This window comes from Zalophus californianus, chromosome 3, assembly GCF_009762305.2.
Source record: "Zalophus californianus isolate mZalCal1 chromosome 3, mZalCal1.pri.v2, whole genome shotgun sequence".
Classification (NCBI taxonomy): domain Eukaryota; kingdom Metazoa; phylum Chordata; class Mammalia; order Carnivora; family Otariidae; genus Zalophus; species Zalophus californianus.
Window position 1 is genome coordinate 122332581 of NC_045597.1, and position 12271 is coordinate 122344851.

The window sequence follows — 12271 nt, forward strand, 5'->3', positions numbered from 1 at the left end:
GCCTGTACCCCAGCACTGAAAATAATTTAGTCAACAAAATTTGTCCTGAAGAAAAAGTGCTCTCCTTGGATTGGAAATGACTATCAACGAGTGAAGCCGGGAGGAAGGAATCAGTGAGACACGTGGGGGTGGGGGTGAATCAATAATTCTCAAACTGGCCATGTCTATATGCACTAAGTTCGATGCGCTTAATGATTTTCATTTTACTTCAACACCTCTTCAAATGAGAAAAACAATCTTCTTTTAAGTTTTGCCTTGAAAAAAATTTTTTTATTATGGTCTTAAATCTTTTGGACTAGTCCACAAGCTCTCTGGGCTTCCTGTCTCCTTCCTCGCCCATACTCTTAGTGACTAATTCCAAAGCCTGTAAAATACAATTTCGGTGTGAAGTCAGATAAACAGATCAACTCTGCTCTCAAGAGAACATGAACACTCTGAAAGTACAAAACAGTAATCATACCTGCTTTCTTCCCCGAGGCAAAGTAGCCACAGTGTCTGCCAGCATTTGAATCCTTCTATTATCATCCATTCGGAAGCTGCCCGTGAGCGGGGAGTAAGAGTTATATGCTGGACCAGCACTGTAGTCCACCAAATTGCCATTGCAGCTCTGTTGCATGAGCCTTTGTAGAGACATTGTGAATAAAGATTACTCCAGCTCGCACATGGTTGAGTGGCCTTGCAGGATGGGGGAAGCTAAAAACCCTCTGACAAGTAATCAAAAGTAGCAAAGCAGAAAAAGCCCATGTGACTTCTGTGGTTTTAGGTACTTGTTACACAAACCCTATCTTGCAGTTCACTCCCATATCTCAGTGCTTTTTTCTTAAAGCCCCTGGTAAAAACTAGTTTTACCATTAAAAAAATCAACTTATTTTTTTTCTCTTTCAAACAGCCAGAACTCTCATGCTTTTATGTTCCACAGCAAGTTGTGTTCAAAACACCATCTGCCTTTTTTTTTTTTTAAAGGAAGAAAGAAAAATTTCCCCAAGTTCTGCCATGTGTTACCCACCCATTCTCCTACTCACTATGGGCAGTGCAATGTCAAAGTCAGGATACGCAGACTATTGAGTTCTTGTGGATATAAGCAAGAATTACAGGGTCCAGTCATAAAGTCTCTCACAAAGTCCTTTTAATGTACTTTCCCTGAAGTATACCCTAGCTCATTAATGTTCATCAAAAAGACATTGTATCTGCCACTTGGTCTGTAACCATTCAGCATTCTTCTGGTTGCCCTTCTACTACTCTGTCCTGACTAAAATGATCCATCATCTTTACAAGGAACAACGGGAAGAGAAGACCAGCACACTCAGAGCTCAAAGTTGGCCCTATCTTAGACTGCACTTTGTTGCAGCATCAGCGTGTGGTCCTGGGGGAGGAATGGAAAGGACAGGAAGGTATCAGGCAAACCAAGGTGGCATAAGAATGTTACCTGTTGGTCCCTGCATGCTCAGATGGGCCAAGGGAACCATCATGAAGTACACAAGATCACATATACTTTTTTTAGTGGGGGATTGGGACATGTAGTTTCGAGAGAACTAGTTTCAGAGGAGGAGCCGGGGATGTAAGTAGAGGAAAGAATCAAAACAAAAATCAAAAAGAGAAGTTTTACATACTGTGACTTTCAAAATAATTTTGAAGGTCGAGAGTAGAATATAAAGGAGTAAAAAGTTGTGAACTAAAATGGAAGTCAGGGTGAATTCAGCTCAAGCAGAACCGGACAAATATAAATGGCAAAATCTTCTGAGTTAACAGTACTTCAAGAGATAGAACTACTTCAGAAATTTTTAAAACCTGATCACAGCATAATTCACTACAACTGGAATTGGATTATGACATGAACAAAATGATGTCTCTAAAAACATAAAAATAGGGGTGTCTGCCTTCAGCTCAGGTCATGATCCCGGGGTCCTGGGATCGAGCCCCGCATCGGGCTCCCTGCTCCGCGGGAAGCCTGCTTCTCCCTCCCCCACTCCCCCTGCTTGTATTCCCTCTCTTGCTGTGTCTCTCTCTGTCAAATAAATAAATAAAATCTTTAAAAAAAAATAATAAAAATAAAAACATAAAAATATCTAAATCAGGGATTATAAATGCATTTGCCTTCAGGGCCCGGGTGGGTAAAATAATATAACATATATGTGTAAAACAGTGGTAGAGACTTTGGCAACTAAATAATATGTCAATTATGAAAATATTTACATAGTGTGTGTATGTGTGTGTGTGTGTGTGTGTGTGTGTGAGAGAGAGAGAGAGAGAGACATTTTAAAACACCTCTAGGTTGTGAGGTACATGATTTAAATCAACACTATTAATTGAGGACAGCAGTCCACCTGTCCCCTAGGAATTTTATGAGTTAGGTAATTATTTTAATTTTTCAAAATGCCAAGTGGAAATTACACATTTGCCTGCTATAAGGCCACATAAGCCAACCGACAACCAGGTGTTACAGACAAATGCTAAAGTTGTATCAGTTTTGTCTGTTATACTGATATTAAACTAATATAAATTGCAGAAGTCTGTTATTAAATTAAGAAACTGGAAAGTAAATTTTTTTACTTAATTTATGAAATCTGTTTAAGGAGTAGAATCTTTCAAATCATGAGATCTCTGGCTGTACCACCAAGAGACAAAGGCAGATCTGACATTCAGCCAGGTCGTAACAGTATGGTCACATCTGTTAATTATATATTTAGGACCTGGTCTATTTTGATTGGCCAGTTCCCTGTTCTGATTGTTAAAGTCTCATGTCATACTGGTCATTAAATATTTTGAATAACATCCCCGATCACACGTATCCTTTGTGATAAAATGTGGGGAAACACTAATCTTTTCATACACATATGACTTCAAGCCTCAAACCCTTGATTCACAAAGGTTTTCTACTATTTACAACTTCTTTTTTCTATAGAATTTACCTCAGGACAATTACACTATTCTGAACTCTCTTCCTCTTCATCCTCCCCTTTATTTTATTAAGGAGATTCTAAAAGTGAATCAGATCAAGCTATCTACCTACTCAAAAGATTTCAGAAATGCCTCATTGTTCATAAAATAAAATAAAATAAAACTTCTAAAAATTGCAGTTCTTAGCTAACTTTATTCTCTGAAATGTCATATCATCTTTTTTTCTCAGATATTTCTTTTGACATTTAACATATTATACTTAAATTATACCTTGAAAGCAAGGGCCATTTTGTATCTTTAAATTTACATTCATGTTCTATGCGTAGAAAGTGTTCGAGAAATGTTTGGGTTTTTGTTTTGTTGTTGTTGTTGTTTTTAAAGATTTTATTTATTTATCTGAGAGAGAAAGTGAGAGAGAGAAAGAGAGCGAGCAGGGGCAGAGGAAGAGGGAAAAGCAGACTCCCCTGCTGAGCAGGGAGCCCGATGCAGGGCTAGAAATATTTGTTAATAAAAAGAAAAGGGCAGGGAAGTAGATATTTAACAAAATGAATTAAACAATATTCTTCCAAAGCATCAAAGCATATTTCTAAACTAGTAGAAAATGTTTGTATTACGCACCCATATGCCAAAGTGCAACAATATTCTGTAAGGAGTAATCTGAGAGATGAGGAAAGAATCTCTTTTAAAATATGTCTGTTATGTATTCAGAAAGCTAACATCCCATTATTGGGGGGGGTATTCTTATATGAGGCATTTTGTTCATAAATATGCAAATACTCTTGGAATGAATCAACCTTTAGTACAAATTAGATGAATCCTGAGGAGCTGGAACGTGGGGATGATGTGCTGGAGCAAGTGAGAAGGGTATGCCAAAAGTACAGAACACAGAAAGGCAGAAGGGTCTAGAAGACAAGATTGGCCAACTCTGGGACCCCCATGAGACTCATAGACAGCTATAGGAAGCTACAGGGGTTTCAGTGCCTAACTCCTCAAATCCTGGCTCTACTGTTCAACAGTACTGTGACCTTGTAAAAGTCACTTAATCTTTCTGCTTTGGCCTGAATTGTGTCCCTCTACACTCGTATGTTGAAGCTCCAAACCCCAAGGTGACTGTATTTGGACACAGGACCTGTAATTAAGGAAGTAATTAAAATTAAATAAAGTCATAGGGTAGAGTCATGATCCCATAAGATTAATGTCTTTCTAGAAGAGACATCAGAGAGCTAGTGCTTGCTAGCTTGCTCTCTCTTTCTCTGCCATGTGAGGACATAGAGAGGGGGTAGCTGCAAGCCAGAAAGAGAGCTCTCACAAGGAACCCAATTACTGGCACCTTGATCTTTGACTTCCCAGGTGTAATAAACTATAGTAACTATAATAAATTTCTGTTGTTTAAGCCACCCAGTCTGTGGTATCGGTCTAAGCTGACTAATATGCTCTGTAAACCTCAGTTTTACATATCTAAAATAAAAATTTGTAGGGAGAAACAGATCAAATAGTCCAAGCATAGCACTTGGTACAAAGTAAAGTATTACTATTGAGTTTTAAGTAATAAGAATTCAAAGGAAAAACTTCAAAGGAAATTACTTGAATTCTCTACAAACTTCCTTATTTACTACCAAACGCTCATATATGTAGCCAGAATGGCCTCATCCATCCAAGAGCAGTCTAGAGGCTAGAATACATGTGAAAATCCTTACTGTCGTATACCAGGCAGGTTATGCCTCTGAAGCATTGGCAGAGCCAATGTCTGAAATTTCTGGATTACCGTTAGCCCAAGTACTCTATTCATCAGTGTGGATATGGGAGAGGAGTAAGTGGTTGTTCAAAAAAAATAAGAATTCCTCTGTGTCCTTCAGATTTTAAGATAGCTGTTGAGTTTTTTGCTTTATTTTGCCCCTTTGCCTTTATTTGCACAGGAAGCCTTTATTTGCTTCCTGGAACCATAGGGTTTTGTTTTGTTTGGGTTTTTCATTTTGCTTATTTGTTTTATTTCAGCATTTTGTCTTTATTTGTACAGGGAGCCCATATTTGGCTACATGGACTGACATAAGAGACAGGATAATGTCATCCAGACAATATTTGATTTTTTTATGTTTGATTTATATAAAGTAGATTCAGTTTGGTAAGGTTACTCTCATATCTGAGAGCCAACCAACTGTGACAACTGTTTTGTCCTATTTCTCACCTTATTTGAGTGACTGAACTGGGTGGATGGGTGTCTCTATCTTCCCCAAACACTCAGTGTGGGTCACTGGGACTCGGAGAGCATTCCCAAAAGAGGAGAGGCCTTTTTCAGAAAAGGGTAAATTACAATCAGGCCTGGTTCTGAAAAATAGCAAGCTCAGGAAAGGGAAATAACGGAAAAAGAAGTCATGAAGTCCCCATGTTGGAAATCTTAATGTGCGTACAAACCAAATACTAGCTTAGAGTTGTGACGTATGTATTTAAAACCACACATACACATGCACACAACATTAAATCTAATATAAATAATAGCTAACAATAGAGCGTATCCATTATGTCTTACTAGAAGTGCAAGGAAACAATTTTCTGACCTATCAAAGCTTAATCCAATCCAATCAAATCATGAAGCGATGGGTAGATTTAGAGTATCAGCCAAGAGATTTAGCCACTGAATCCCTCTGGGGCCTTAACCGGGTTATCTAGATCAGTGTTTAATGAATCCACTCAGCAAGATAATTTCCAGCCTTCTTTTAAATGTGAAAGTACACGATCTTGATACGTTCATTTTGTGTATTTATCACAGAAAAACCATTAACTGCATTTTTTTTCTTTTTTCTTTTTTTTTTTTTTTAACCCTCTTCAGGTTTAGGGAGAGTCCTCTGAACATGGTAAAACATGCCAAAGATGGATCCCTGGGAGGGTCCATGTTAAAGATATAAAGTTATATGTGGGCCACTTAGAGATGATAGGTATGTGTGTAGGGTTTTTCGGGAATCTTTGTGGACATGTCAATGTTATCTACACAAAGTGCTCTGTAGGTACAGAGGAGTTGAGTCTTTAGGAGACAATCTCTATCATAATTTTAAGGCTGTACTCCTCCCAATGTAAGTGGATCCTTTGCGTTACCTGGAGAAGAAAGTAAAGGTGACAGCTTCTGAGATTTCCAGCCCTGACTTTAACCACAGTAGTTCTACTTTTATTTGCTTTAGACCGTGTTCCTCCTTATACCACATGGTTTCCTTGGGTTAAAAGATAAAAATTGAGTGAAAACAACCGGCTTATAGAAGAGAGAAAAGGATCAACACATACTGTGCAAAGAACAGTAGCCTTTGAAGTACACTCTATAAGAAAGTGTCAGTCCACAAAAGAGTTTCCCAAAATCCAAGACATGGCTCCCTTTTGGAGGGAAAAGCCCTAATTGTGACACAGGGTCCAGGGGAACAAGCTCCAAATGAAAAACACTGGGCACCTAGGCGCTTTCTGTTGTCTGCTGTTGTTAAACTGCTTCTGTTACAGAACAGAACCGGGACGTGGCAGGGAGGCAGCCTCACATGCAAGCCAGACTTAAAAACAGAGGACCCTGGCTCCAAAAAGCACCAATGAGCTTCCTGAGTCTCCTGCCAGTGTTGATCAATCGGGACAAGGCTCTTCCAACCAATCAGAACTAGGCCCTCTCAACTAATCAGGACGAGGCTCTTCCAGCTGGTTAGGAAGAAGGCACTTTGTCCACCTAAGCGGGGCCTGCCTTGGGTTTGGGAATCCTTGCCTAGCTACTGCAGGTGCTGTTGCTGCTGTAACAGTAGTAAAAACTCTCTTTAAGCATAAACACAATGAAGGGGGGGGAAAGAACCATGAGAGACTATGGACCCAGAAACAAACTGAGGGTTCTAGAGGGGAGGGGGATGGGGGGATGGGTTGGCCCCCTGATGGGTATTAAAGAGGGCACGTACTGCATGGAGCACTGGGTGTTATAGCAAACAATGAATCGTGGAACACTACATCAAAAACTAATGATGTAATATATGGTGATTAACATAACATATTAAAATAAAATTTTAAAAAAATGCATAAACACAAAGTAACCAGCATAATCAGTAGTCAAAAGATTCCTACCTTTTTTGGTTGAAAACAGTTTTTAAACAATTTTTCTTCGTGAATTCAGACAAAGGTGGAGAAGGTTTAACCAAACTGAGGTACATTTGCAGCCCCCAAAAAATCATTCTACGAAATGAAGATGCCTTTCTGAGAAATATTAAGTCTCTAAGAGAAATAGAGTGGCTCCCTCTTATAAGAGTGTTTTCTTTGCTTGAAGGCTATTATCTTACCCAAAACAAAAACAAGCAAAAACAGGTTGCTATTTTTCTTTTAAAGTTACTTGGTAGCTCGTAAAGTAGGCATACATCCAACCAAGTTTAAAGATCAAGATACAGATACCTTCATACATACATATGTATGTATATATCATGAAATATATATAATTGCTCTAATAACCATGAAATAAGTGAATAGTATCAGCTGCACCGAGCAAAAAATTACATCAATAAAGTGGGTGGTTTCCATTTGAATATAGGAGTGATTCACTGAAATGAGTTTATTCAAATCCATTTCAGTCAAAGAACAGGACCTTAAGCATTTGGGCAAGAAGATAAAATATTTATAAATAGGTAATATATACATATGTGTGTATACATATACATATATATATGTATGTGTGTGTGTGTGAGGGAGAGGAAGAGAGAAAGATGAAGTAGAAATCATAAATAGACCAAAAATCACAGAAGAAATTGGGAAAGTAGTTAGAGGTCTATCCTTTAAAAAATATTGAGATCCGGGTGATTGTCAGTGCGATACCAAATTTTCAAGATAGGGATAATTTTTTTTTTCATTTTATTTTATTATGTTAGTCACCATACATTACATCATTAGCTTTTGATGTAGTGTTCCATGATTCATTGTTTGTGCATAACACCCAGTGCTCCATGCAATACATGCCCTCCTTAACAACCATCACTGTGCTAATCCATCCCCCCACACCCCTCCCCTCTAAAGCCCTCAGTTTGTTTCTCAGAGTCCATAGTCTCTCATGGTTCGTCTCCCCCTCCGATTTCCCCCCCTTCATTTTTCCCTTCCTACTATCTTGTTTCAGAGGTACAGGTCTGTGATTCAACAGTCTTACACAATTCACAGCACTCACCATAGCATATACCTCCCCAATGTCCATCACCCAGCCACCCCATCCCTCCCACCCCCCACCACTCCAGCAATCCTCAGTTTGTTTCCTGAGATTAAGAATTTCTCATATCAGTGAGATCATATGATACTTGTCCCTCCCTGATTGACTTATTTCACTTAGCACAATACCCTCTAGTTCCATCCATGTCGTTACAAATGGCAAGATTTTGGTTTTTTATGGCTGCATAATATTCCATTGTATATATGTACCACATCTTCTTTATCCATTCATCTGTTGATGGACATCTTGGCTCATTCCATAGTTTGGCTATTGTGGACATTGCTGCTATAAACATTGGGGTGCACATACCCCTTTGGATCACTACATTTGTATCTTTGGGGTAAACACCCAGTAGCGCAATTGCTAGCTCGTAAGGTAGCTCTAATTTCAACTTTTTGAGGAACCTCCATACTGTTTTCCAAAGTGGCTGCACCAGCTTGCATTCCCACCAACGGTGTAGGAGGGTTCCCCTTTCTCTGCATCCTCGCCAATACCTGTCATTTCCTGACTTGTTAATTTCACCCTTTCTGACTTCGTGTGAGGTGGTATCTCATTGAGGTTTTGATTTGGATTTTCCTGATGCCGAGTGATGTTGAGCACTCTTTCATGTGTCTGTGGCAATTTGGATGTCTTCTTTGCAAAAATGTCTGTTCATGTCTTCTGCCCATTTCTTGACTCAATTAGTTGTTCTTTGGGTGTTGAGTTTGATAAGTTCTTTATAGATTTTGGATACTAGCCCTTTATCTGATATGTCATTTGCAAATATCTTCTCCCATTCTGTCGGTTGTCTTTTGGTTTTGTTGACTGTTTCTTTTGTTATGCAAAAGCTTTTTATGTTGATGAAGTCCCAATAGTTCATTTTTGTCCTTGCTTCCCTTGCCTTTGGCGGTGTTTCTAGGAAGTTGCTGCGACTGAGGTCGAAGAGGTTGCTGCCCGTGTTCTTCTCTAGAATTTTGATGGATTCCTGTCTCACATTTAGGTCTTTCATCCATTTTGAGTCTATTTTGGTGTGTGGTATAAGGAAATGGTCCAGTTTCATTCTTCTGCATGTAGCTTTCCAATTTTCCCAACGCCATTTGTTGAAGAGACTGTCTTTTTTCCATTGGACATTCTTTCCTGCTTTGTTGAAGATTAGTTGACCATAGAGTTGAGGGTCCATTTCTGGGCTCTCTATTCTGTTCCATTGATCTATGTGTCTGTTTTTGTGCCAGTATCATATTGTCTTGATGATTACAGCTTTGTAATAGAGCTTGAAATCTGAAATTGTGATGCCACCAGCTTTGCTTTTCTTTTTCAACGTTCCTCTGGCTATTCAAGGTCTTTTCTGGTTCCATACAAATTTTAGGATTATTTGTTCCATTTCTTTGAAAAAAGTGGATGGTATTTTGATAGAGATTGTATTAAATGTGTAGATTGCTCTAGGTAGCATTGACATCTTCACAATATTTGTCCTTCCAATCCATGAGCATGGAATGTTTTCCCACTTCTTTGTGTCTTCCTCAATTTCTTTCATGAGTATTCTATAGTTTTCTGAGTACAGATTCTTTGCCTCTTTGGTTAGATTTATTCCTATGTATCTTATGGTTTTGGGTGCAATTGTAAATGGGATTGACACCTTAATTTCTCTTTCTTCTGTCTTGTTGTTGGTGTATAAAAATGCAACTGATTTCTGTGCATTGATTTTATATCCTGCCACTTTACTGAATTCCTGTATGAGTTCTAGCAGTTTTGGGGTGGAGTCTTTTGGGTTTTCCACAGAAAGTGTCATTTCATCTGCAAAGAGTGAGAGTTTGACTTCTTCTTTGACGATGTGGATGCCTTTTATTTCTTTTTGTTGTCTGATTGCTGTGACTAGGATTCCTAGTATATGTTGAATAGCAGTGGTGATAGTGGACATCCCTGCTATGTTCCTGACCTTAGGGAAGAAGCTCTCAGTTTTTGCCCATTGAGAATGATATTCGCTGTGGGTTTTTCATAGATGGCTTTTATGATATTGAGATATGTACCCTCTATCTCTACACTGTAAAGAGTTTTAATCAAGAAAGGATGCTGTACTTTGTCATATGCTTTTTCTGCATCTATTGAGAGAATCATATGGTTCTTGTCCTTTCTTTTGTTAATGTATTGTATCACATTGATTGATTTGCGGATGTTGAACCAACTTTGCCACCCAGTGATAAATCCCACTCAGTCGTGGTGAATAACCCTTTTAATGTACTGTTGGGTCCTATTGGCTAGTACTTTGGTGAGAATTTTTGCATCCATGTTCAGCAGGGATACTGGTCTGTAAGTCTCGTTTTTGATGGGGTCTTTGTCTGGTTTTGGGATGAAGGTAATGGTGGCCTCATAAAATGAGTTTGGAAGTTTTCCTTCCATTTCTATTTCTTGGAACAGTTTCAGAAGAAGAGGTATTAATTCTTCTTTATACGTTTGGTAGAATTCCCCTGGGAAGCCATCTGGCCCTGGGCTCTTGTTTGTTGGGAGAGTTTTGATTACTGCTTCAATTTCCTTACTGGTTATGAGTCTGTTCAGGATTTTTATTTCTTCCTGGCTCAGTTTTGCTTGTTTATACATCTCTAGGAATGCATCCATTTCTTCCAGGTTATCTAATTTGCTGGCATAGAGTTGCTCATAATATGTTGGTTGTGATCCCTCCTCTTTCATTCATGATTTTATCTATTTGGGTTCTTTCTCTTTTCTTTTGGTTAAGTCTGGCCAGGGGTTTGTCAATCTTACTAATTCTTTCAAAGAACCAGCTCCTAGTTTTGTTAATCTGTTCTACTGTTCTTCTGGTTTCTATTTTATTGATTTCTGCTCTGAACTTTATCATTTCTCTTCTCCTGCTGGGTTTAGGCTTTATTTGCTGTTCCTTCTCCAGCTCCTTTAGGTGTAGGGTTAGGTTGTGTATTTGAGACCTTTCTTGTTTCTTGAGAAAGGCTTGTATTGCTATATACTTTCCTCTCAGGACTTACTTTGCTGCATCCCAAAGATTTTGAACAGTTGTGTTTTCATTTTCATTGGTTTCCATGAATTTTTTTTAATTCTTCTTTAATTTCCTGGTTGACCCATTCATTCTTCAGTAGGATGCTCTTTAGCCTCCAGGTATTTGAGTTCTTTCCGACTTTCTTCTTGTGACTGAGTTCTAGTTTCAAAGCATTGTGGTCTGAAAAGATGCAGGGAATGATCCCAGTCTTTTGGTACCAGTTGAGACCTGATTTGTGACCCAGGATGTGATCTATTCTGGAGAATGTTTCATGGGCACCAGAGAAGAATGTGTATTCTGTTGCTTTGGGATGGAATGTTCTGAATATAACTATGAAGTCCATATGGTCCAGTGTGTCATTTAAAGTCTTTATTTCTGGGCGCCTGGGTGGCTCAGATGGTTAAGCGTCTGCCTTCGGCTCAGGTCATGATCCCAGGGTCCTGGGATCGAGTCCCGCATCGGGCTCCCTGCTCCTTGGGAGCCTGCTTCTCCCTCTGCTTCTCTATCTCTCTCTCTCTCCCTCTCTCTCTCCCTCTGTCTCTCATGAATAAATAAATAAAATCTTTTAAAAAAAATAAAGTCTTTATTTCCTTGTTGATCTTTTGCTTAGATGATCTGTCCATATCAGTGAGGGGGGTGTTAAAGTCCCCTAATATTATAGTATTGTTGTCGATGTGTTTCTTTGATTTTGTTATTAACTGGCTTATATAATTGGCTGCTCCCATGTTAGGGGCATAGATATTTACAATTGTTAGATCTTCTTGTTGGATAGACTCTTTAAGTAGGATATAGTGTCCTTCCTCAACTCTTATTACAGTCTTTGGTTTAAAATCTAATTTGTCTGATGTAAGGATTGCCACCCCAGCTTTCTTTTGATGTCCGTTAGCATGGTAAATTCTTTTCTACCCTCTCACTTTAAATCTGGAGGTGTCTTTGGGTCTAAATTGAGTCTCTTGCAGGCAGGATATCGATGGATCTTGTTTTTTTTAATCCAGTCTAATGCTCTGTGTCATTTGATTGGAGCATTTAGCCCATCTACATTCAGGGTAAGTATTGAAGGATACGAATTTAGTGCCACTGTATTGCCTGTAAGGTGACTGTTACTGTATATTGTCTCTATTCCTTTCTGGTCTGTTACTTTTAGGCTCTCTCTTTGCTTAGAGGACCCCTTTCAATATTTCTTGTAGGGCTGG

At 38.8% G+C, this 12271-nt stretch overlaps 1 protein-coding gene across 4 annotated transcripts in view; it reads right to left on the bottom strand.

Moving 5' to 3' along the window:
- Nucleotides 1-12271, bottom strand: part of LOC113920222 (cytohesin 1 interacting protein) — an 83116-nt gene that overhangs the window by 36025 nt on the left and 34820 nt on the right. For 2 of the 4 annotated variants that reach the window (XR_003519262.2, XM_027590523.2), the window contains exon 1: nt 461-715. The exons of 1 other annotated variant lie outside the window; for it this stretch is intronic. Coding sequence is in view for 2 of the 3 variants with exons in the window: in XM_027590523.2 (XP_027446324.1) it covers nt 461-634 (174 nt within the window). In the remaining variant the exon portion in view is untranslated. Of the gene's footprint in view, nt 1-460; nt 716-12271 lie in introns of those variants that run through there. One more of the 4 variants, XM_027590524.2, reaches the window with a different exon arrangement.